Genomic DNA, 23,518 nt, shown 5'->3' on the forward strand with positions numbered 1-23,518 from the left:
CAAGTTTCTAGAAACATACAGTCCACCGAAACTAAACAAAGAAGAAATAGGTAATTTGAACAGACTGATCACTAGAAGTGAAATAGAATTTGTCATTAAAAACAAAAACAGAAAAACTCCCTGAAAACAAAAGTCCAGGACCAGATGGCTTCACTGGGGAAGAACTTACACCAGTCCTTCTCAAACTCTTCCAAAAGATTGAAGAAGAGGAAGCACTCCCAAAGTCATTCTGTGAAGCCATCACCCTGATATCAAAACCAGACAAAGACACTACAAAAAAGAAAATCACAGGCAAATATCTTTGATGAATATATTGGGTTGGCCGAAACGTTCATTCAGATTATTCCATAGAATGTTATGGAAAAACCTGAATGAACGTTTCGGCCAACCCAATAGATGCAAAAATTCTCAACAAAGTATTAGCAACCAAATCCAACATCACATAAAAAAGATCATACAGCACAATCAAGTTGGATTCATCCCAGGGTCACAAGGATAGTTCAACCTATGCAAATCAATTAATGTGACACATTACATCAACAAATGAAAAGACAAAAATCACCTGATCATCTCAATAGGTACAGGAAAAGCATTTGACAAAACTCAGTATTCACTCATGATAAAAACTCTTACCAAAGTGGGTATAGAGGGAACGTATCTCAACATAATAAAAGCTATTTATGACAAACCCACAGCCAACATAATACTCAGTGGTGAAAAGCTGAAAGCCTTCATGCCAAAATCTGGAACATGATAAGGATGCCCACTCCCACTGCTTCTATTCAGCACAGTATTGCAAGTCCTAGACCCAGCAGTCAGGCAAGAAAAACAAAACGTATTCATTTTATTTGCAGTGAGGTGGATGGACCTAGAGTCTGTCATACAGAGTGAAGTGTCAGAAAGAGAAAAACAGATACCGTATGCTAACACGTATATATAGAATCTAAAAAAAAAAATGGTTCTGAAGAACCTAAGGGCAGGACAGGAATAAAGACGCAGATGCAGAGAATGGACTTGAGGACACAGGGAGGGGGAAGGGTAAGCTGGGACGAAGTGAGAGAGTAGAATTGACATATATACACTACCAAATGTAAAATAGATAGCTAGTGGGAAGCAGCCGCATAGCACAGGGAGATCAGCTTGTTGCTTTGTGACCACCTAGAGGGATGGGATAGGGAGCGTGGGAGGGAGACGCAAGAGGGAGTAGATATGGGGATATATGTATATGTATAGCTGATTCACTTTGTGATACAGCAGAAACTAACACACCATTATAAAGCAATTATATTCCAATAAAGATGTTAAAAAAATAAAAATAAAAAATAAAATGTAAAATTGTTATTATATGCAGATGATGTGATACTATATATAGAAAACCCTAAAGACTCCACACAAACACTACTAGAACTGATAAACGAATTTAGCATCGTAGCAGGATACAAGATTAACATACAGAAATCTGTTGCATTTCTTTGCACTAACAATGAAATGTCAGAAAGAGTTTAGAGAGTTTAGGAGTTTAGAGAATTCCTCTTTGATAAAACTAGCCCACAGGTACTGACTGCCCACAGATACTGACATTTGGAGGTTTTCCATTGAATTAGCCAGTTCCCCAATTCCTTATGGCAAGGTTTACTCTTCCAGAAACCCAGAGCTTCCAAAGAGTATTTTTATTTTGTCTAGGAGAGGATAATGTGTCAGTCAAACATAGAAGGGATGGTATAAAATGAAGTTTCAAAGAATAAGAAAAAGCTCTTGAAAATTACAAGTACTGTAGAAATTTTTTTTTAAAAAAATCAGCAGAAATATTGGAACTTAAAGCTGAGGTTATTTCCCAGAATATAGAACCTAAAGAAAAAGGATTCAACATTGGGAGGAAAAAAACAAAAGTAGAAAATAAAGCATTTTTTTAAATGAAGCATTTATTGACTCTACAAAAAGAAAAAAAAAAATGTGTACAAGAAAGAAAAAGGAACTGTAATCAAAGAACATGACTTTGCTCAGCTGTGGACAATATTATGCATAATCATAATAATGTAGATTCTTAATACTGATTTGACCAAAATTGCATGGAAGAGTCCATACCATTGGAGAAATTCAGTGGATAACGTCTAAAGTCGATAGATAAGAGATAGCACAGAAGTATATTTTGGGCCATGGGGAGGGAAGTACCAGAAGGAGAATCCTGGCAAGTTGAAAGCTCTTGCTTTCAAGGTGGTGAGAGGTATGAACCACTGCTCTTCAATATAAGCTTTGTAGTTGATGTTTATATGGACTGCCTTCATATGAGAACAAATAATACATTTCAAAAAATGAGATACGCTAATTTTAAAATGTCAGCATGATGGAGCCATTTAGTGTTCAAATAGCCACATGCATACAGTAGTCCCTGGAAAGCATTGTGGGATAAATAATGTTCATTGCAGTGGTCTTGCGTCATCAAGAAAATGTGTGATTCTGTTCTGCTCTAGAGAAACAGATACAATGGGGGTTCTTCTCCATCCAAATGCTGCATGCTTTAGTTGTTTGGGGAGAGTCCTGATGTGGAGTGTCCTGATCTCCCAAAGTGGGAGAAATGGTGTGTGTCCCCCTTCCTCATGTCCCAAGCAGCCTCACCCTGTGTCCAGGAGAATCTGAGCTGATTGGCCACAGACTGACTTGCTCCGGTCCAGAGCTCTGATAATCATCATCAAACACCCTCGGGTTTGCCAGACTCCTTCCTTTCCGCCAGGCGGGGCTGAGCCTCCCTTGGGTTCCCCATAAGCCCCTTGTCCTTGGATGGTTGCCTTGAAGTCATTTAGTGAAAGTCACTGGTCCCAGAGCAGGCTGTCCTGTGACAGAAATTAACCTCCCCAGGCCCAGAGGCTGCAGTGGTGAGTGGGAGGGAGACAGGAAAAAGAAGCAGCTGAGAGAGCAGAATTTAGCTTCTCCTCATAAAGTGTTTCCCCTACTGGTTCTGATACCACAGAGACCGCAGGGATGCTTCACTTGGCTGCTGTTTCCTGGTTTAACCTCAGTAAAGCGAGCCAGAGAGCCAAATAAAATGGCACTGACCCAGCTGAGTCAGAGTTTGTTAACTGGTGGTTTGTGCTTTTTTCCTGGTGATCTTTCTGTACCAGGTACTGTATATGGGAGGGTTATAGCAAGGTGTCCCAGGCTAGAATGAGGCTCTTTGTTTAAACCCTCATGTAGCAAAGACTGTTTCCCAGCGTGTTAAGCATCACAGACCAATTAATGCTATATGTTAATATTTTGGCCTAGCAATAAAAAGGAATGGCTGGCTTTATTTTATCTCTTGCTACAAACCTTGATCAAAGCTGTAGAGATTTTTTTTTTGTCCTCAATAGAATTTTGTGAATATTAAGGGCAGGCAGATACGTTTGAAGATACTGGGATTTGAAAGATAATAGTGAACCGGCCACTAAAGGGAGATCCTTTGAAATCTGGAAACAGAATATTGGATGTAGAGGATACCCCTGACTTAGTTCACAGATGGGTTATAAGGATTAGGTAATACAAAGAAAGGTCATCCTTTTCCTCCTCCCTCCTTTCCCCCTCCCCCTCCTCTTCCTCTCTTTCCCCCTCCCCTCTCCTCTTCCTCTCTTTCCCCCTCCCCCTCCTCCTGCCTCTGTCACTAACCTGCCCTGTCTGCCCCCTCCCCTAACCCTACCAACTACAGAGGACTTAACTGTGTGCCTGGAACACAGTTCATTACATAGAGAATTTAATAATTTTAATAAGATGTGTCTTTTAATAATTTAATAATAATATGTGCAACATCACATATCAAGAAACTGAGGCTTACAACACTTAAGTTATTTGCTCAAAGCCACCCAACAGGGAGGTTGGAAACTAGGTAGCTTGACTCCAGGGCTTCTACTGTGTGCGTGGCTCATAGAGAGGGCTCAGTTATGTTAGCCCTGAGCTGCTGCTGATATCGATGTTGCCGAGAATGAACCACAGAATGATTAAGTGGTTTGCTCAAGGTCGCACACTGGTCAGTGGCCATGGAGTTTATCCAGTTGTCTGATTCCGGGTCACCCCTCTCTCTGCAGTGCCAGGTTGCTCAACATATGAAGAGTTAGTGCTTTAACTTCTAGACACCTATATCCTCCTAGGCAGGTTCCAGGTTCTGAATTCTCACATTGCTTGAATTGTTTGTAAGTTTGAAGTAGCACAGTTAAGCCCTGCCAGAAGCAATGGCAAAGAAACTCTTTTAGGTTAATATCTGTTTCCTAATGGATGGGAAAAAAAAAAAAAAAACTGTGTCAATATTAGATTCAATGTATTTCTTCTTCCCTGATCCAAGTAATAAACAAAAAAACAAAACAGAACAAAAAAACCTTTATTCATTAGGCAAAATTTTAATTTCAAGCTACGGGGTGGGTGGGCAAGGGGCACAGTGAATCAGTGGTTGCCCAGATGTGGCAGAAGTTCTCTGGATTGTCACAGCCAGTGGACCTGCTGGAGGGGGAAACCTGGAGTGTTTTCCACAAGCATTTTCCTCTCCACTAAGAACTGTGCATAGTTCTTCGGAGAAATTGTGAACTAGAAAGGGTGAGAGTAGGAGATTATCATTCACTCCTGATCATTCCATGTACCAGAGCTAACTAACATCTACAGTAAGATCTAAAGGGCTCTGTGTCCTTGTTTTCTTTGATTCAACAAACTTGTGTGTGTGTGTGTGTGTGTGAAATCGCTTTGGAGTGTGTCTGTCTATCTGTATGTCTCTTTGGGGAAAATCCATTCTGATTGAATGCCAATTAATTATCATGTATGTGGGGATCATTAAACATTTAGAATTTTCAAAGAAAGATACATCAATTAGAACTTGGCTAAGATCAGCTCAGCCCCACGGAGAGTGGGGATTACAGTTTTGTTTAGAAATTTGCTACCACCATATATAAAATATATAAACAGTAGGACCTACTGTATACCACAGAGAACTATACTCAATATCTTGTAATAACCTATAATGAAAAAGAATCTGCTGCCATTTTCATATGTTTCTCTAATTTTCTTATTACAGGGGAATGCCCTGTACTTCAAATCTGCCAGAAACGTTACAGTGAACATCCTCAATGAACAGACTAAAGTCCTAACTCAGCTGATAACAGGTAAGAAAAGAAAGAACTTAGCAGTGTCTGGTCCAGGGTAAGCACTCAAAAAACATACAATGGGGGCTTTCCTGGTGGCGCAGTGGTTGGGAGTCCGCCTGCCGATGCAGGGGACATGGGTTCGTGCCCCGGTCCGGGAGGATCCCACGTGCCGCGGAGCAGCTGGGCCCGTGAGCCATGGCTGGTGGGCCTGTGCGTCCGGAGCCTGTGCTCTGCAATGGGAGAGGCCACAGCAGTGAGGGGCCCGCGTACCGCAAAAAAAAAAAAAAAAACATACAATGGAAGGTTGAATGAAACACCATGTGATGTATCTAAAGAAGGGAAGTCTGCTCGCACATCTTACAGTGTCGGAAAAGAGAACAAAGCATGTGTTCCCTGATGCTACTCAAGGGCAGAGTCTCATCCTATACACACGTTTAACTTATGCAAATCTGGTGATACTCATTTAGGGGGTGGGGAAGAAGAATAAACTATTTTTCACGTAGCACGGCCCCTAAACACCAGCTGCTTCAGCTGGTGCTCAGCCACGGGAAAGCTCTCTGCTCCAGTGCCAGAGGAAAAGCTGGCTGCGTTGTATTAACTGGAAGACAGCACAGTATACACAGAACCGTGCACATCATACTTTATGGGTTGTAAAAGGGATTTGTGATGATAGTTTGAACCCATGCCATATTTGCCGTACGTGCTGACTTTGAACCTAGCTCAATTGCGAGATGCAGATGTACCCCGACTGAATATGTTTGTGTAGTTCCTTTTCATAGGGCAGATCTGCTGCTAACAGCCGTGGAAAACACCCAGTGGGGTTTAAGCTGCACAGTCCTGAAAGTTAAACAAGGATTGGTTATTCACCATAATGACTGTAATGATGAACATGGGCCTCATGGTCGCGGTAACATGCTGGGTGGTATGACCAGCGCCCCCTCTGTAGGTTATGAGCAGCGGTAAATAGGAGCTGTTATGCACCTCCACAGCAGAAGGGGAAAGGGGGGCTATGTCTGAACGGCATTGTTACACTTGCAGACAGAGGATGCCATTTGTTTGGCTTCAGGGCTGAAAGAAATGTATACAGATGGATGTTTCGAGAAGCCAGTTGCCCAAATGTCCTGAAACATTACTGGGACTAAAACATCTGGAGCCCCACTAATCCAAATGCCACGGGGAGGCAGGTGCCTTTGTGCCCAGAGTCTTGCTGCAGAAAGAGCCTCACTCTCCCGCCACCAGATGTGTATGTCTGGAGAGCCACAGCCAGTGGGTGACCTGGACTGGCTCCCACTGGGGGAACGGCTGTGGCAGAGCCCGTAATCCATAAAATTGCTCTTCCAGCGCGCGCACAGCTCAGCGGCCTCGCTGCTCTAACATGTGGCCCTCAGTCGCGATGCTAAATAATTAAATAAACAGCTTCAGTAAGCAATGATTTAAGCAGTGTGTGTGAAAATTGCCTCCAGGAGGGAAATAAATCCGACCTCCAGCTCCCAGATTCCCGCGTTCAAAAGGGACTTATTTAGCCTGATCATTTGATCATTTGCCATTTATTTGCAGTGGGAGATTTGGCTGACTTGAGAGATTTTGTTTTGATAAAGCTGGAACCGGACGAATGACTGTTACTTAGGAAAAGAGTCTTTCTCTCCCCCTCCTTCTCCCTCCCTTCCCTCCCCACCTCCTCCTTTTGCTTCTCTCTTCCGACTCCCCCTTTTCTCCTCCTTCACCCCCTCTTCCTTCCCCCTCTCTCCATCTCCCTTTGTCTCCCTCTGCCTCCCCCTTCTCTCTCGCCTCTTCCCTCTTTCTCTCTCTCCTTTTCCTCTTCTGTTGTTCTCTCCTCTCTCCTGCCTCTCTGTTTCCCCGTCTTCTTTCTGCCTCCCCTGACCAGGGCAGGCCGCTGGAGCTGAGACTCCATCCCTACCTCTTAAAGTAAGGCACAAGGTAGCTAATATTAAATGAGATGGGCAGAAAACCATCCTAACACCAGCCGGCAGCAGCCTTTCAAGATGCCTTCTAGAGAGGATAGTACATATGTTCAAATAGAATTCCCAGTACATACACCCATGCACGATCACCCCTAAAGTTTCCCTTCAGGGTTCTCCTTTTACATTGATACACATGGTGGAAAGCACAGAGCAGTTCCAGGAGAAAATATCCTAAGGCCCGTTACACTTAGCGGTGGACCTACCTGACAGCAAATCATTTTGCCTAAGTGGCCGGGTTTGCTGTGGCAGGCCTGAGGATTCAAGGGTTCTCCTGCTTATTACCAAATGATCATGTCTCAAAAGCCCAGAAGAAATTCCAGTGTTAGCAATTCAGGTAATCTTTTCACAGGAAACAATGTTTTAAATGATGGTTAAGTTCCCAGGCCAGGTGACACAGGCATACCTGACTCATGCTGCTGCTGATTTAGTATCATCTCAGTAGTAGGTCCAAACAGAGAACCCTCTGACCTGCAAGGAGGAAAGTTGTAGAAGTCTTATACAACATCTAGGCAGAGTGGGGAAAGGCCCCAGGATCAAGGGAGATGAGGAAAGAAATTAGACTGCACGGCCCCCAGGTCCTTCTAGCTCCCAGATTCATGGCATTGGCAGGACTGGGAGATGGCCAGTGCATCCTGATGGAGGAGATTAATTAAGGAGGTGCTTCACACGTACACTACTGTGCACAGAAAGGGATTAATTGAAGATTAGTTTCAGGTTACAAATAATGATCTTTTACATCCCAGAGAGGAAGTGAGCTCACCAGGAGACCTCCTGAGCAAAAGCAGGTCTCCAGCTCCATTTACATTTCTTTGTAGAATCGTTTTTGTTTTTTTTTTTTTTCTTTTTTAAGATTTTTTCATGTCCCAGGAGCTTTGGAAGCCCCAGGTGAAATCAACAAAAGGACAAGCCGTCCGCACCATGGAGCCAGCAGTTGCTCTGTGGGCTTTTGGCTAAAACTACCAACTACTGAGCTTTATATACCCAAATGGTTCCGTCCCTGGTAAAGTCCATGTTGTATTCTCAGAAGCCTTGAAAAGCAAGATAACTTAATGGTGTCTTGTGTTCTCTGATGGCTGCAGTCTCTTCAGTACACGCTCCTGTATCTCACAAACCATTCGTAAGTTCAGAGTAAACTTAATTTACACACGGACCAGTGTTCTTGACGCCTCAGGGGTGTGTCTCATGGTATTGCCGAAGTCCATGAAAGCAAAGTCCAAGCATTTGTGTCCACAAGTCATACCGCCATATCCGACTAGATCCAGAGTGGGCAAATTGTGCTCACCCCATGGCCATCCTGAGATCATTCACTCATTCGTTTATTCATTCATTAGCACTAGACCTCCTGATCTCCAGTCTCCCCCCTAAAAAGAAAAGGTAACAACCTCAAAGCATTGCCAAGTAATACAGATTTTACTGAAGGTTTGTTGTGACCAAGAAGACAGCTACATCTTAGCCCTCCCTAAGCAACCTAATCCCAAGCCCTCACTGTACATGTCTCTTCTTTCAGGATTTCTCTCTTCCTTGTCTCCAGCTTCCTAATTCCTCTCATCCTCCAAAAGTTCCTCTCCTAATTGCCCCAGCATCCTTTTCCTTTCTAGACAAATGAACATCCCTTTTCTGCTATGGAATAATTCCTAGGGCACAGTTCCAGACGCAGATCTGCCATTAGCTCACTTGGTGACCTTGAGGGAGCCCTTGGCTTTGCTTTCACTTGTTCTCACGTACAGTGTGAAGGCAGTCAAAGAAGACAATGTCCAGGTCCCATACCATTTGGAAATGTGTGCTCTGTCTGCTGTTTCCATCCCCCACTCATTAAAGAGCCTTTCCAGTGTGCTTCTTCTTTTTTTTTTTTTTTTTGCGGTACGCAGGCCTCTCACTGTTGTGGCCTCTCCCGTTGCGGAGCACAGGCTCCGGATGCGCAGGCTCAGCGGCCATGGTTCACGGGCCCAGCTGTTCCGCGGCATGTGGGATCCTCCCGGACTGGGGCACGAACCCGCGTCCCCTGCATCGGCAGGTGGACTCTCAACCACTGCGCCACCAGGGAAGCCCCCAGTGTGCTTCTTTTTGTCAGGGCCAGTGTGGATGTACTGGCAAGAGATCAGTTTTGCTGAATTGACATGATGATGCAAATGAGGGAAGGTCACTCAGAGATGGTCACCATTTGTTCATTTCAATGTGTTGTGACCATTACATTAGAAAAATGGCGATGGTTATGATCCCAATGGTGATGATAATCACAAGATCAGTCCCCTACATTTCACAACTCTTTTCTGCCTACGAATTTCTCTTTATAAACACAGTATAATTCAGTCCTTTTAACCTTTCTATGCGATAGATAGAATCGATGGTAGTAGCACAATTTTGCAGATGCAGAAAATGAGGTTCAGAAAGATCAAATGATTTGCCCAAAGTCACATTACCAGAAAATGAGAGAGTTGGGACATAATTTTTGTCTTCTGATTCTTAGTGTGATAGTCTTGCCAAAGAGGAAAGCGGCCCCAGACATCCAGGGGCTGGTCGGGCTCTACCAGCCAAGCGTTGGTGTTCTGTGTGGACATAAATGATTTCACAGAACATCAACACCAGGCAAGGCCACTTGTGGCCATGAAGGATGGAGAAAAAACAAAAAGCAAACACAACTCTGATCATGTCTGAACATAGATGAAAAATCGAAACTTTTATCCAAACCACAGGAATCACCAGACTTCCCCCTATCCCCCTGTAATATGAATGACTACTGTTTGTTTATCCATTACAGTTTGGCATTGTTCTGGTCTTCCCTACTCTAGATAAGATTTACTAAGATGCTAATCGTAAAATTACTCCCAGTACCTGACAGCAAGTAATCCAGAACAAAACCTTGCTTCCTTAAACCCTGCCTCCAAATAACCTATTATAAGGCCAGATCCTGTAATAAATTCTTTCTTCTTATTGAGAAGCCCTGTGGTACCCCACGGTGTGTGTTCTCTCTCACGGCAATGAGTTAAAAACCCAACTTGTTCAACTCCAAGTGTGTTCCTAGTGATCTTTGCCTGGAAGGCACTGAGGGCCCTTTGACTACTACTTTTTACTAATAAGTGACACTGTCTTGAAAAATAACTAGAAGGAAACAAAAATGCTATACAGTCGGCCCTCCATATCCACGAGTTCCACATTCCTGTATTCAACCAACTACAGGTAGAAACATTTGGGGGGGAAAATTCCAGAAAGATCTAAAAAGCAAAACTTGAATTTGTCCCATGCTGGCAATTGTTTACATAGTATTTATATTGTATGTGCATCTATTTACACAGCATACATTGTATTAGGTATCATAAGTAATTAGATAATTTAAAGTATACAGGAGGGGCTTCCCTGGTGGTGCCGTGGTTCAGAATCCACCTGCCAATGCAGGGGCCACAGGTTCGAGCCCTGGTCCAGGAAGATCCCACATGCTGCAGAGCAGCTAAGCCCGTGTGCCACAATTACTGAGCCTGCACTCTAGAGCCCGCAAGCCGCAACTACTGAGCCTGAGTGTCACAGCTACTGAAGCCCAAGCACCTAGAGCCCATGCTCCGCAACAAGAGAAGCCACCATAATGAGAAACCTGCACACTGCAACGAAGAGTAGCCCCCGCTCGCCACAACTAGAGAAAGCCCGTGTGCATCAACAAGGACCCAACGCAACCAAAAATAAATAAATTAATTAATTTTATAAAAATAAATAAAGTATACAGGAGAATATGCATAAGTTATATGCGAGTATCACACCGTTTTATATAAGGGACTTGAACATCCATGGATTTCGATATCTGAAGGGATCCTGGACCTAATCCCCCATAGATACTGAGGGACAGTTGTATCAGAATCTCCTGGGCAGTTTTGGAAAAAATATAAGCTTTCTGGACTCTACCCTCAAATATTTTTCTATGTGAATTTCCAGACCAAAAGATAAATTCCTTTTTGATCTCAGCTATTATCATTGAGAATGATGACACCCCCAGGTTATTCTGATGCATTTCTGTAGTCTAGCTTTTTGGAGCCTTCTGAACTTCAGGTATTTAGGTAGCTCTATGTTTTTGTTTTTTGTTTTTTTTAAGAATTCTAACACACCTGTTCTACTTTTTCCATAATACCTAAACCTCTCTGCAGTTTTCTGGTTGATTTATTAACACATGTTTAAATGTATGTCTGTCTGTCTCTATCAGCATGTAAGTGCTAAGGGATCAGGGACTTTGTCTTCCTTTTGCTGCTACTGTAGCCTCATCTTCAAGAATAGTATCTGTTGTGATATGATAAAACCTCTAAAATTTATTTTTTATTGAATGAAACTCTATCATGAAAGATTCAGTAACTTTCAAGGCAATTAATTGCAAGATATTGTAGCCTCTTCTGTCAAGAAATGACATATACTTGTGTCAAATGCAGCCAGCAGGTCAAGGGTAGAAAGAGTGAGGCAGATTTCAGCTGAATTTAAAGGTGCCCTTTCCAACAGTTAGGGCTGGCCAAAGATATGCCAGTCCTTCAAGAGGTGGTGAGTATTTTGTGCTTTCATAAATGCAAACCAAAATCTACAAGTATTTGAAAGTAATTTGCTGGTTAGCTGAGGGAAATCTCACTCAAGCATTAGTTTGGAGGAAGGACATAATGGTTTTTAAAATCATAGCTGGAGAGAGTATGATTAAAAGTAATTGACAAGATATGGCTAGAGTCATGAGGCTAATTGTCACAGCTAGTTTCTGAAAACCAATCCACTTACATTAAAGTCCAATACAATCTTGTCAGATGTATATGTTCTGCGAAAAGCTCTTTATAATTGAATGCAACGGAACTAATGTATTCTCTCTCTCCCCCTTCTAGGGCCAAAAGCTGTAGAAGCTTATGGCAAAAAGTTCGAGGTAAAGACGGTCTCTGGAAAATTGCTCTTCTCTGCAGACAACAATGAAGTGGTAGTAGGAGCTGAGAGATTAAGAGTTTTAGGTAAGTAAACTTCAGTCATTGAACTGGTTTAATGCTACTGTGTACATTTTAGAGGAAAAGTTAAATGGCGTCTAGAAGAGCGATTTCAGCTAATTACCTGTAAAGGTAATTTTACTCTGTCAAAGCAAGGATGATGAACCTCCCAGTCCCCACCTTACAAGTTTCTCAAATCATGAGTGTTTGTGGCACATCTGCCAACGTCAAGCTTCGGGTGGGGATGTGTGCTCATACCAAGAAATGTACTAATCCTCACAGGTTGGCAGTCCTGCAATAAGCAGTCAAGACTTGTATACGTTGTTGTAGTGATTACTAAACCTGGTTGTAAATTAAGAATCATGTAGGGAACTTCTGAAAAGTTCAAGTTCACAGATCCAAGCATGACTTACTGAATTAGAAGTTCTGTTGTAAGGACCCAAGAATTTATTTGTAAAAACAGGAATTTCTCTGTTGCTTCCACTATTGGAATCATTGAATTTGGCTGTACACCAAAATGGTCTAGCAGGGTGGTTTAAGAGTTCTGGTACTGGAGCTAACCTAGCTTTTCATTGGTCTCTGTCACCTACTAGCTGTGTGATTTTAGACAAATTACCAACATCACTGAACCAGTTTCCTTTTGTGCTCGATAGGGCTAAGAACATCTACCTCCTCTAGTTCTCCGTAGGGCTCAATCAGATTGTGTTAGATCATGTTATACACAGTTATCACAGCGCCGAGCACAAAATAGTACTCATTCAGTGCTGCTGCTGTTAATAACTCATGCTACTATTAATACTAATCCTGCTTTTCCTTCTCTTGCTCTCTATGAGTACCAGTTAAAAGCTCAGACTCTGGAATTTACCTGCTATAATTTTAATGCTATCTCTGTCCTTTAATAGCTGTGTGACCTAAAGCAAGTTAGCTAACCTCTCTACACCTATGTTTTGCTCATCTATAAAATGGGGGTAATAGAAGTATCTACTTTCTGAGACTGGAAGGATTGAATGAAATAATCTATGGAAAGTGGTTAGTAAGTTGGCTAAAAAATAGGAAGTGTTCACTAAGTGCTAGATGTTATTAACTTAAATTATTATGTTATTTGTACTTGAACTTATTATTTGCTGTCTACATTATTAGTTGCACCCTGCATCTTCTTTCTTCTCTATTAGTGCTGTCTTCCTTCTGTTCATCACCTCCGCCCTCAGTCCATCAGCTTGTCTGGCCTGTCTGTCTCTCTATCTGATATAATACACATTCATATCTAACTTTCTTGCTAGATGACTCCTAAGTTTCCATCCCCAGGCCTGGCATCTTCCCTGAGTTCTAGGTCTTCCTTTTCATCTAGATATTCCACCAGCCTCTCATACTTGGTGGATCTTGAGTGCCTAACATAATAACACACGTGAACATGCGCGCACACACACACACACACACACCCCCCACACACACACTCACCCTCTACTCTCCCACCTGTATTTACCCCTGACTCCCCTATCACTCTTACTGGACCCATTATGCTTTCCTCTGTAAGTGTCAAAACTTCAGCATCGTTCTGACCAGCATCAGGCTCAGCAGAGTCAGAAGATGGCAGTGGCCATCCTGACAGACCTCAATGGCATGGGAGGGCCGGGTGCAGAGGCAGCGAGCCAGGGGCGGTCTAATCGCTGGTCAGGTGCTCACTGGGATGGAACAATTCCTTTATCTTTCAGGGCCTTGCTTTTTCCTATCTGTAAAATGAGAGTTGTCTAGAGCAGAAGTTTCAAACAATTTTTTTAAAACTTAGCAACAGAAACTTTTTTGTTTGTTTGTTTGTTTGTTTGTTTTGTGGTACGCGGGCCTCTCACTGCCGTGGCCTCTCCCGCCGCGGAGCACAGGCTCCGGACGCGCAGGCTCAGCGGCCATGGCTCACGGGCCCAGCCGCTCCGCGGCACGTGGGATCTTCCCGGACCGGGGCACGAACCCACGTCCCCTGCACCGGCAGGCGGACTCTGAACCACTGCGCCACCAGGGAAGTCCCAGAAACTTTTAAAAATAAAATTTCATACCAAACCCCAATCAATAAAATGTATAAAAGAACAGCACTGGGCTTCCCTGGTGGCGCAGTGGTTCAGAGTCCGCCTGCCGGTGCAGGGGACGTGGGTTCGTGCCCCGGTCCGGGAAGATCCCACGTGCCGCGGAGCGGCTGGGCCCGTGAGCCATGGCCGCTGAGCCTGCGCGTCCGGAGCCTGTGCTCCGCGGCGGGAGAGGCCACGGCAGTGAGAGGCCCGCGTACCACAAAAAAAAAAAAAAAAAAAAAAAAGAACAGCAGTGCTCTGGGTTGTGGATGGGGCTTTTAAGGCATAAAGGTTAAGCTGTATAGCTTCATTCTTCCCCCCGACTCTGTCCTTGGGAGACCTCTTAGGACTTATTTTTAAAACCCCTTAAGTAGATAGTCTTTAAAAAAAAAAAAAAAGGTAAATTCTACTGACCACTTGCCATGATCCAAGTAGCATGCTTTATGTGCATTATTACATTTAGACCTCACCAACACCTCGTGAGGCAGGCACCGTTTTTATCATTCCCATTTTACAGATGACCGAACTGAGCTATAGGGAGAGGTGAGCCATAGTAAAGGGTGAGAACCAGGATTCCCAGCCAGGTATTTGAATACAGACTGCTTCACATTAAAGCACTATACTTTGCTGCCTCCTCAAATTGGTCCCATTTTTAGATGAGTACACTAAGGCTTGAAAAGGTGAAGAAACTTGCCAAGATCAAGTACCAGTAAGTGGTGGGACTGATGTTCAAATCCTTGCCTATGGACTCCACCCTCAATGCACATGGCTACACATAAGTGTAGTTCTAAGACCTTTGCCAATTCTCACAATGAATGTTTTTCTCTATTATTCGTAGAAATGGCACTTTCTATGTTAGTTCTAAGTTTTGGGGGGAAAAACGCAGAAACGTTAGGCTATCCTCTTAGTCAAGAGTATTTTGCTCTACCAGTTCTACAATAACTGTTCAGGGGGAAAAGTGATCATATCTCATGCCGAGATCATTTTGTACAAATGGTGTTTGGCACTTCCCATTAGTCTCTGGTGCTTCGTGAGTCACCTCACTGCTTTAAAATCTGACTTTGCAAAGATACAGATATTTTAGATGTCCTAACACTGTGGTTTCATCCTAGTGTACAAAACTCAATGATGGTATCATTTAAGAACTGCCCCCCCTCCCCTATCGTGACATAAACTAAGGATTGGAAGATGATTGTAGCATTTGGTCGCTTAAAGGCAGGTGGATAATTTTGCTGCTGTTGTTTCTTGTGCTTGTGATATTTCACTTACAGAATGATTTAGGATAAAATCTGTCTCTATCCATCATCAGAAGCATTTGCTTTTTCGTGTAAAAATGTAGAAAGGAAGCATCATAATAAATACCACTGCTGCTACCAATGCTGAAAAGAAGAGGAAATGACCAGCCCACAAATCTCACATCAACCTACTCAGTGAAACGAGCCTAGTGTGTTGCAGAAATGAGCTTCCTGTCATCTGGGATTCAGCCATATGGTGTGGAACTAGAAGTTTAGGCAATTTCATTTTCAGCTTAATGAGAAGTTTGTCTTTTTGAGTCATCAGACTGCTCAAACTCTTGGGAGGTTGGAATCTGGATGCGTATTTTGTTGTGGAGGCTAACATACCTGCGTTTGAATCTTTGCTCAAGCATTTACGATCTGAATGACCCTATCCAAGTCTCTTTTTCTCTTTAAGCTTTAGTTTCTACACGTATAAAACAGAGAGAGGAATACAATAAAGAATGGAAGTAAGAATGAATGAATACAGTAAGAAACATCTGTAAATAAATCAGTAATTTTAGTTGATAGCTGAGTAAACACAAGCAGTAGAAGATAATAGTAACCCTAAGGAGATAATGTCTCTTGGAAACAGTTGCTTAACCCATGGGCTCAGAACAATTGTTTATACTCCTCTCTGGATAACCACACCCACCTATTCAGTTTTCAGGATAATGACTACCTTGGGCACACTCCAAGGACCTTGAATAGTCTGGCTAAAGGACTAGTAGCCACACCTCATAAAGAACTGTTTGACTCTCTGGAAACTTTATCCTGGAAAAGATATGGAGGAATCATGTAGGCAGACAGCAGTTGCTGATGTTTCATAATGCATGTGTTTCCTGGGGTAAAAAGAGCAGGCAAGAGCTGTGTAGTTGAGTGGTTGAGAGAACAGGTTTAATCCTGGTTTCTGTCATTTGTCAGCCAGTGCCTTGGGATATGTCACTTTACCTTTCTAGGCTTCCTTCTACTCTGTGACATGGTGTAATAATGCCTGACTCTCTCAGGAGTTCGGAGAAGTAGATGGTACAGTATATGTACTGATTATCAGCACAGTGATTGGTACAAGGTCAGCACTCTACGTGCTGACTGTTGTGTTGGTGATGGTTTTTGCTGTTCCACTTGGACTTCAGGGAATCCATCAAGTTCTGAAATTGTACGTAGCCCTTGTATGTTCACAGAAGAAGGTACTCAGAAGTTGGCTTAGGACTTGTAGGAGTGTTCAGATATCAGTTACATTTGGACTGGTAGATTTCCTGAACACAGCTAGGGTCAGAAGAGAAAACACCTTTTGAAGATAGGGATTGAAGGCCTGGGTTGAATTCCCAAAATTGTAGGGTCTTTCCTTCCACTCAAAGACAGTGGTTCTCAGAGCATGGTCCTTAAATTAGGAGCATCAGCTGTGGTCTACTTGTTCGACATGCAAATTCTCAAGCTCCACCCTAGACCTATTGATCAGAAACTCAAGAGTAGGGCCAGTAAGCTGTAGGTGGTTCTGATGTAGGCTAAAGCAGGGGTCTCCAACCCCCGGGCTGCGGACCACTGCCAGTCCGCAGCCTATTAGGAACCAGGCTGTAGAGCAGGAAGTGAGCGGCAGGCAAGTGAGCCAAGCTTCATCTGCCGCTCCCCATCGCTCACGTTACCACCTGAACCATCGCCCCCCTCCCCAGTCTGTGGAAAATTGTCATCCATGAAACCAGTTCCTGGTGCCAAAAAGGTTGGGGGCCGCTAGGCTAAAGAACACTGACCTAAGACAGTCACAGCTCAGTCATTTTGCCACCACTTTGCTGGTAGCTCTCATTGGAGTCAAGGTTCAGCTTTTTCCACTTTGCTCCAGAAAAGCTACAATATAAATAGAGCAAACACACACTGAGGGCTTATTCTGTGCAAGATGCCTGTCACTTGCCATGAGTAAATGCATTTGATCCACAGCACAATCTTAGAGGAACCTGGCTCGTCACCTTGATTTATAGAGGGGCAAACTGGGGCACGGAGGGCTGTGAACTTTGTCCTCAGTTTCACAGAGGGAAACTGGCAGAGTCAGGATCTGAATCCAGGCAGTCTTACCCCCTGCGCCTGATGACCTCTGTCACAGTGATCTTCAATTTCCCTGAACTCCCTAGCACGTTGCATCATACTGAGCGGGAAAGAGAACTGGGCCACAGTTGTCCACTTCTTCCCCTCATTTCTGGCTTCTAGGGACACCACTCTTCCCACAGTTTTCCCACATCTGTAACTGTCCCTCCACTTCCTTCACTACCTCTTCTTTCACTTACTCAGGGACGTGGCTTCACTCCTGGCACCACATAGGGACTTGCCCCTGGGTCAGTCCTTAGTTTTCTTTTTTCAGTTTCTATGGAAAATCCCATACTTACATACAGTTTCAATAATTGCCCTTTTCAGGTGACCCTCAAATCTGTATTTGCCTTGAACTGTCTTCTCATTTCTAGTTCCACATTTCCAAAAACCTGGACTTTTCAGCGTGGATGTCTCTCCATCACTTTCACTTCATCACTTGCAGCTGAACTTACCAATCGCCCTGTCACACTCCCCACCTCTCCAGCACCTACTTCCCTGACTCTCCACACGGGGCCTCCATGCCCCTAGGCTTCAGGGCCTTGCTTTCATTCAGGTACCAGACCCTGTCTTTCTTCACATGGGCATCAATGTCTTTGTCAACCTTAGGTTTTCCATATTACAAAGGTATCTATTTAGGTCTTACACAAGAGAATTTAAGTTTATAGCCAAGCCCATTCATTTAATAACCAAAAAGGTGTAAAATTAGCGTGCAGGATGAGGCATGGTATCATTTAACTTTAATTACAGAACAAAGATATGAAATACCAGTCAGCAGTGGCCTTTAAAAAGCAGCAAAAGTAGGGAACATAAAAGCCAGCGCTAAGAGGCATCTTCATGGAGACACCAGGGAAAACATAATTTTGATCTTCATTAATGACCAGTTTCATTGAACAATGAATTGGACATTATAGCCCTTATAAACAAAGCAAAATTATAAAATGTTATTCTAATTGTTAATTAGGTCTCTTTATACTCTAGATTAGTTTTTTAAATATGTCCTCTAGATGCCACTTGATGCTAATTATCCAAGTTACTATCAATTGAAAAACATTTTTAATTAAATCTAAAGCCATTTAAATTAACATAAGATTTATAGAAATTTAAATGTGGTCTGATGCATTTAGCCTTTTGAATTAGTTTTTGATGAAACTCTGTACTGCAGCCTGGTAATTGATAATTATGATGAAAAGGGTAGGGTGTTCTTAGTAGTGTTTATTCATTAAATATATGTGTGTGTGTCTGTGTGTGTGTATACACACACACACAGACACACATGCACACGTACATTTATATATAAGATATCTTTACTGTTATTGGAGTTATGGAGATATAGAGATGAAGTGGTTATTGTTCCTGCTCTTTCAGGGAGGTATCTTATCAGGGAGATAAGACACACATGCCAATATGTGAGAGCCCAAGCAGAAAACAAGCTTCTTAGAAGGATAGAAGCAAAGTGACTCCAGAATTACAGACTCTAGATGTAGTAGGGTGGTATCCCAGAGAGAATTTTGAAAGCTTTGTAAATGAAGGGAGTATTTGAACTAGGTCTTGAGTTTGGATTGGGGGGAAAAAAACATAGGGAGAGTGCTTTCTTGGCAAATGGAATAGCACATGTTTATCTGTCAGGACTCATTTGGTTGTAATTTCTGTGGATCCAACTCAAAGCCAGAGGTGGGGAGATTTATTGCCTTGTGTGGTAGAAAAGTTCAGTGGTAGCCAGCTTCAGGCTAGATTCAGTGGCTTGAATAATGTGACCAAAATTCAGTCTCTGTCATTCTCTTACCATCTCTTAGCTCTGTTTTCCAATCTTGTATTTGGTCATCACCTCTGCTGGTGAACAGGAGGAGGGCTTACCTTCCAAATATAAATCCAACAAAGTCCTTGTTTTTACTCTGACTGGACTGACTTGGGCCATATGCCCATCCTTGAATGAGTCATCATGACCCGGATGATGGAATCTGCTGATTAGCATGGCCTGGTTCATACACTGCTGGAGCTACGGTGAGAAATGCCTGGGAGTGAGATAAAGAAGGGGTCAGTTCTCAAAAGGAAAACTGAGGTGGTGTTACTGGGAGGGGGATTGGTTGCTGGGCAAAGAAAAATAGCAAATATTCATTATATTTTTATTATAATAATCAAAGGCACGATCATGAAAACTCATGACTGTTGTACATACAACAGTGGAACCCAGGCATTATGAAGGGTGTCCATGGAAGATACTCTGTGAGTTCTGTCCCCCTTGCTTGCTTAGCCCCAGATACCCTGGCTTCCTTGCTTCATCACCAAGCATGTTTTCACCACCCGTCGTTTGTACTTACGCTTCCCTCTGCATGGAATCCTCTTTTACAGTCTGTGCATAAAGGATCTCTTTCTTTATGGCTTAAATATCATTTCATCAAAGTGGTCTTCTTAGATTCCCTTAAAAAAATAACATGTTCCTGCTATCGAGTCTATACCAGGAATTGGCAGAGTATGGCCTGTGGGCCAAATCACACCACTACCACTGCTTGGTTTTGTAAATAATGTACTGGAACACAGCCAGACTCATTTGTATTGTACATCAGAGTTTAGTAGTTGAGACAGATCATATGGCCCACAAAGCCTAAAATATTGATTATTTGGCACTTTACAGGAAGTGTTTGTTGATTCCTGGGCTGTACTTTTACCTGCTTTATTCCTCTTGAGAGCAATTATCACAACATGACATGGCATGTTGTGTATATATGTGTTTATTTTCATCCTGTCCACCTCATTAAAATGTAAACTTCATGGGCTTCCCTGGTGGCGCAATGGTTGAGAGTCTGCCTGCCGATGCAGGGGATGCAGGTTCGTGCCCCGGTCCGGGAGGATCCCACATGCCGCAGAGCAGCTGGGCCTGTGAGCCATGGCCGCTGAGCCTGCGCGTCCAGAGCCTGTGCTCCGCAACGGGAGAGGCCACAGCAGTGAGAAGCCCACATATCACAAAAAAAAAAAAAAAAAGTAAACTTCATGACAACAGGAACTTTTGTTTTTCAGAGTCTAGAATAGTGCCTGGTGCCTAGTAAGTGCTTACTAATATTTGTTGCATGAAAGGATTGAAATTTTTGAACCTTGGAATGTTTGATAACCAATCTGGATAGTACAAGTACAGAGAAACAGAGGGAGTGAGACCTTGCATCTAAGTTAAGAGATTATTATAATATCTTTGTTGCAGATTCATAAAGTCCTAAACTAGGATAGAGAGAGAGAGAGAACAAATGGGAACAATCATCTTGAAGGAGAACTAATGAATCTTGGCAACTAATTGGATGTGGAAAGTCAAGAGGGAGGGAAGCTGGGATGCTTCTGGTCTTGTGCACCTTGTCAGTCAGACAGCTGTGGCACGGTTAACAGAAATGTATAGGAGCAACAGCAGGTTTAGGATTGAAGATGAATAGTTAAGTTGTGGATGCACTGGATCTTGCTACTTGAGCACCTCTCTAAAGGAGAGGCCAAGTGTTTGGTGGGAAATGCCAGCCCAAGAAAAGGCCCACAAGAGATGCCCCACTGAGCAGCTGAGCAGAAGGGTCAGAGAACCATTGACACAGATTGAACAGGTGAACACCAGAGAGGTGATGGCCTAATAGGGCATCCGGGAGCAAGAACTTAGAGAAGCTCATCAAATAGAGCATCACTGAAACAGCTCCCAGGTCCAGCCCATTTCTTTCTCTGATGGAGGCTTAGGGCTGGCTTACTGGGGCCATGACTGCCTTGCTGGAGGCATCCTTCGAATTTGAGGGCCTCATCCTGTGTTCTTACACTTGTTCTAATCCGCTCTGCCTTTCTCCACGAGAAGGAACTCAGAGGCTTTAGAATGTGGCATAACTGGCTTCTGCCGTACCTACCAGCTACCTGAAGTTGGCTATGTTACTCAGATCATTTAGTCCATGTATGTGGGCACTAAATAAACAAACTTTCCCCTTTTCCTATTTCTTTGCCTCCATCTTTTTCTCTTCTTTCTCCTCCTTTCTGAAGTATCTCATCAGTGAGTAGAAGGAAGCATGAGAGAGGCTACAGGATTATAGTAAAAAGTGGAACATACTTCCTCTTCTGTGATGGTAAAAACTGAATAGTTCAGACATTGATCCTTGGGAGAGAAGGGCTTACCAACCTAACAGTAACATTTGTGTAACAAGTCAGAGGAACCCGAAACTTGCCAGGGCCCTCCTTCTCTCTGTTATCCTTAGCAGAGATCATCTGCTGGGGATTCAACTATTTACAGAGAACTGCTGGTCGTAGAGTTCTTCTGGCACCTCATCCCAAAGTTGGCTTATTATTTATAGGCATACAGGAATACTGTATTAGATCATAAAGACACATTTCTCATAAATAATATAGTGAGAAAGCCACATATAAAAGAGTCTCAGATGAACAGTTCCAACCTTAATAAACCAGAGATACTAAATGAGAAAAAGCACAATTTTACAATAGAGAAATAATAATGGGGTTTCATTGGAAAGGCTCCTGGAAGTACAACTCTCATCATTCTCCAAAAAATAAAAAAGAGCCAGTCCCAAAGCCTGGGTGATTCCACCGCCTGGTTTCACATGTTCACCCACCCATGTGCACGGGCATCTTAAGCTGCCTTGGGTCAGCTTTTCCCCTCATGCTTAGGGGTTGATTCCTGATGCAGGAGGAGGATGCATTTGCTGGGCCCCATGCGCTTTTCCCTTGGGCAGGAGGGAGATGTGATTTCATATCAGTGTGATGGATTAATCATTCTGTGTCAACATCCCCAGCTGTCCCAGCAGTGTTGCCTTAGCCAACCTCCCCAGTTGCTGAGCCATTGTCTTCCTCATTTGCACGTGGGGATGGGGAGAGGAGGTAAAAAGGCAGTTGGGGACATTTGTCAGCTTTCTAGTTTGATTAAAGCGTTGATGAGGTTCACTACTTGGCTGCTTGCAAGAGAACCAATTCCAGCACTTACTAAGGGAGGGCCATGTTTGTTTTTTTGTTTGTGGAACCGAGACGACTTTAATTTCTCTATCAAGCTACAGCTAATATGCTTTCAGGCATCTGTTGGCTTGTTTTTATCCTCAACGTTGTCTTCTTCCCAGTTAATGCCAAAAACAGAGTATTTTCAGACAAGGAGATAAACTAACTTCTACCAGGCCATCTTCAGTGGCAAGAGGCTTGCCAGAGAGTTTGGATCTATTGTCTCCTTTCTCGTTAGTTATATTCACTGTTGTAGAATATTCTTATGCAACCAGAAGTCACCTGAGTTGGATTTTTTTTCTTTCTTCCCAGCAGAGGCCAAGGGGAATGTTGGTATTCCACGGTGACATTAGGAATTTAATGACATGACAATGTGAATAAGAAACTCTCAGTATGCAGAATAAGGAAGGAAATTAACTTTATTCTCCTCTAAGGAAGGGACTTGCGTGTAATGCTGCTCATTTGAGTGGGAGGAAAGAGCGCTAAACATACCTGTATTGTGCTTTCCCTCCCACCTTGCCCTAAGCTTTTGCCATGTACCAGTCTTTGAATCTCAACTGCTTTGGCACCCTGTCTTCCCAAGGAGTAGTGGGGAAAGGTGGCGAGGGTGAATATAAACAAAAGAAATAAGGAGAGGTAGAGGAGAAAATATCCAGAACCCTTCGGGACACAAGACAGAAGCAAATGCCTAAGTTTCTTCTTTGACGGACAGTAGTATCGGACAGCATAATGGTTACCTGGGTAGGGGCTTTGGAGGCAGACCAACTGGATTCCACTTCTGGCTCTAGGGGTACAACCTTGGGCGAGTTCCTAAATCTTGGAAAGCCTCAAGTAGCTCATCTGCATAATGAGCGTGATAAGAGTACCTACATGATACACGTAAAGTCCTTGGCATGGTGCTAAGCACAGCATAAGTGCCCAGTGCATTGATGCCCATTCCTCCTATAAATTCCTATTGAACAGCATTTGTGCAGCTATCCCCAATCAAAGTTCAGTGCAGGGATGGAAGGACGCAGCACAAAAGTTCCTTGATCACAGGTCGGTTATAGTCTAGTAGGGGTATTAAAGCACATACCCAGTGAAACATTAAATAGCAGCGAAAATGGTTTTTAAAAAGTTAAACAAAAAAATGTAAGACAGCCC

The 23,518-nt window shown here is 43.1% G+C and overlaps 1 protein-coding gene across 1 annotated transcript in view; it reads left to right on the top strand.

Moving 5' to 3' along the window:
• The window catches only part of SGCD (sarcoglycan delta), a 400,556-nt gene that overhangs the window by 249,572 nt on the left and 127,466 nt on the right, over positions 1-23,518 (top strand). Inside the window, exons 4-5 of the mRNA XM_081230634.1 lie at positions 5,030-5,117; positions 11,920-12,039. Coding sequence (XP_081086760.1) covers positions 5,030-5,117; positions 11,920-12,039 — 208 coding nt within the window. The remainder of the gene's footprint in view (positions 1-5,029; positions 5,118-11,919; positions 12,040-23,518) is intronic.

The sequence above is a fragment of the Mesoplodon bidens genome (assembly GCF_964165515.1).
Source record: "Mesoplodon bidens genome assembly, chromosome: 4".
Taxonomy (NCBI): Eukaryota; Metazoa; Chordata; class Mammalia; order Artiodactyla; family Ziphiidae; genus Mesoplodon; species Mesoplodon bidens.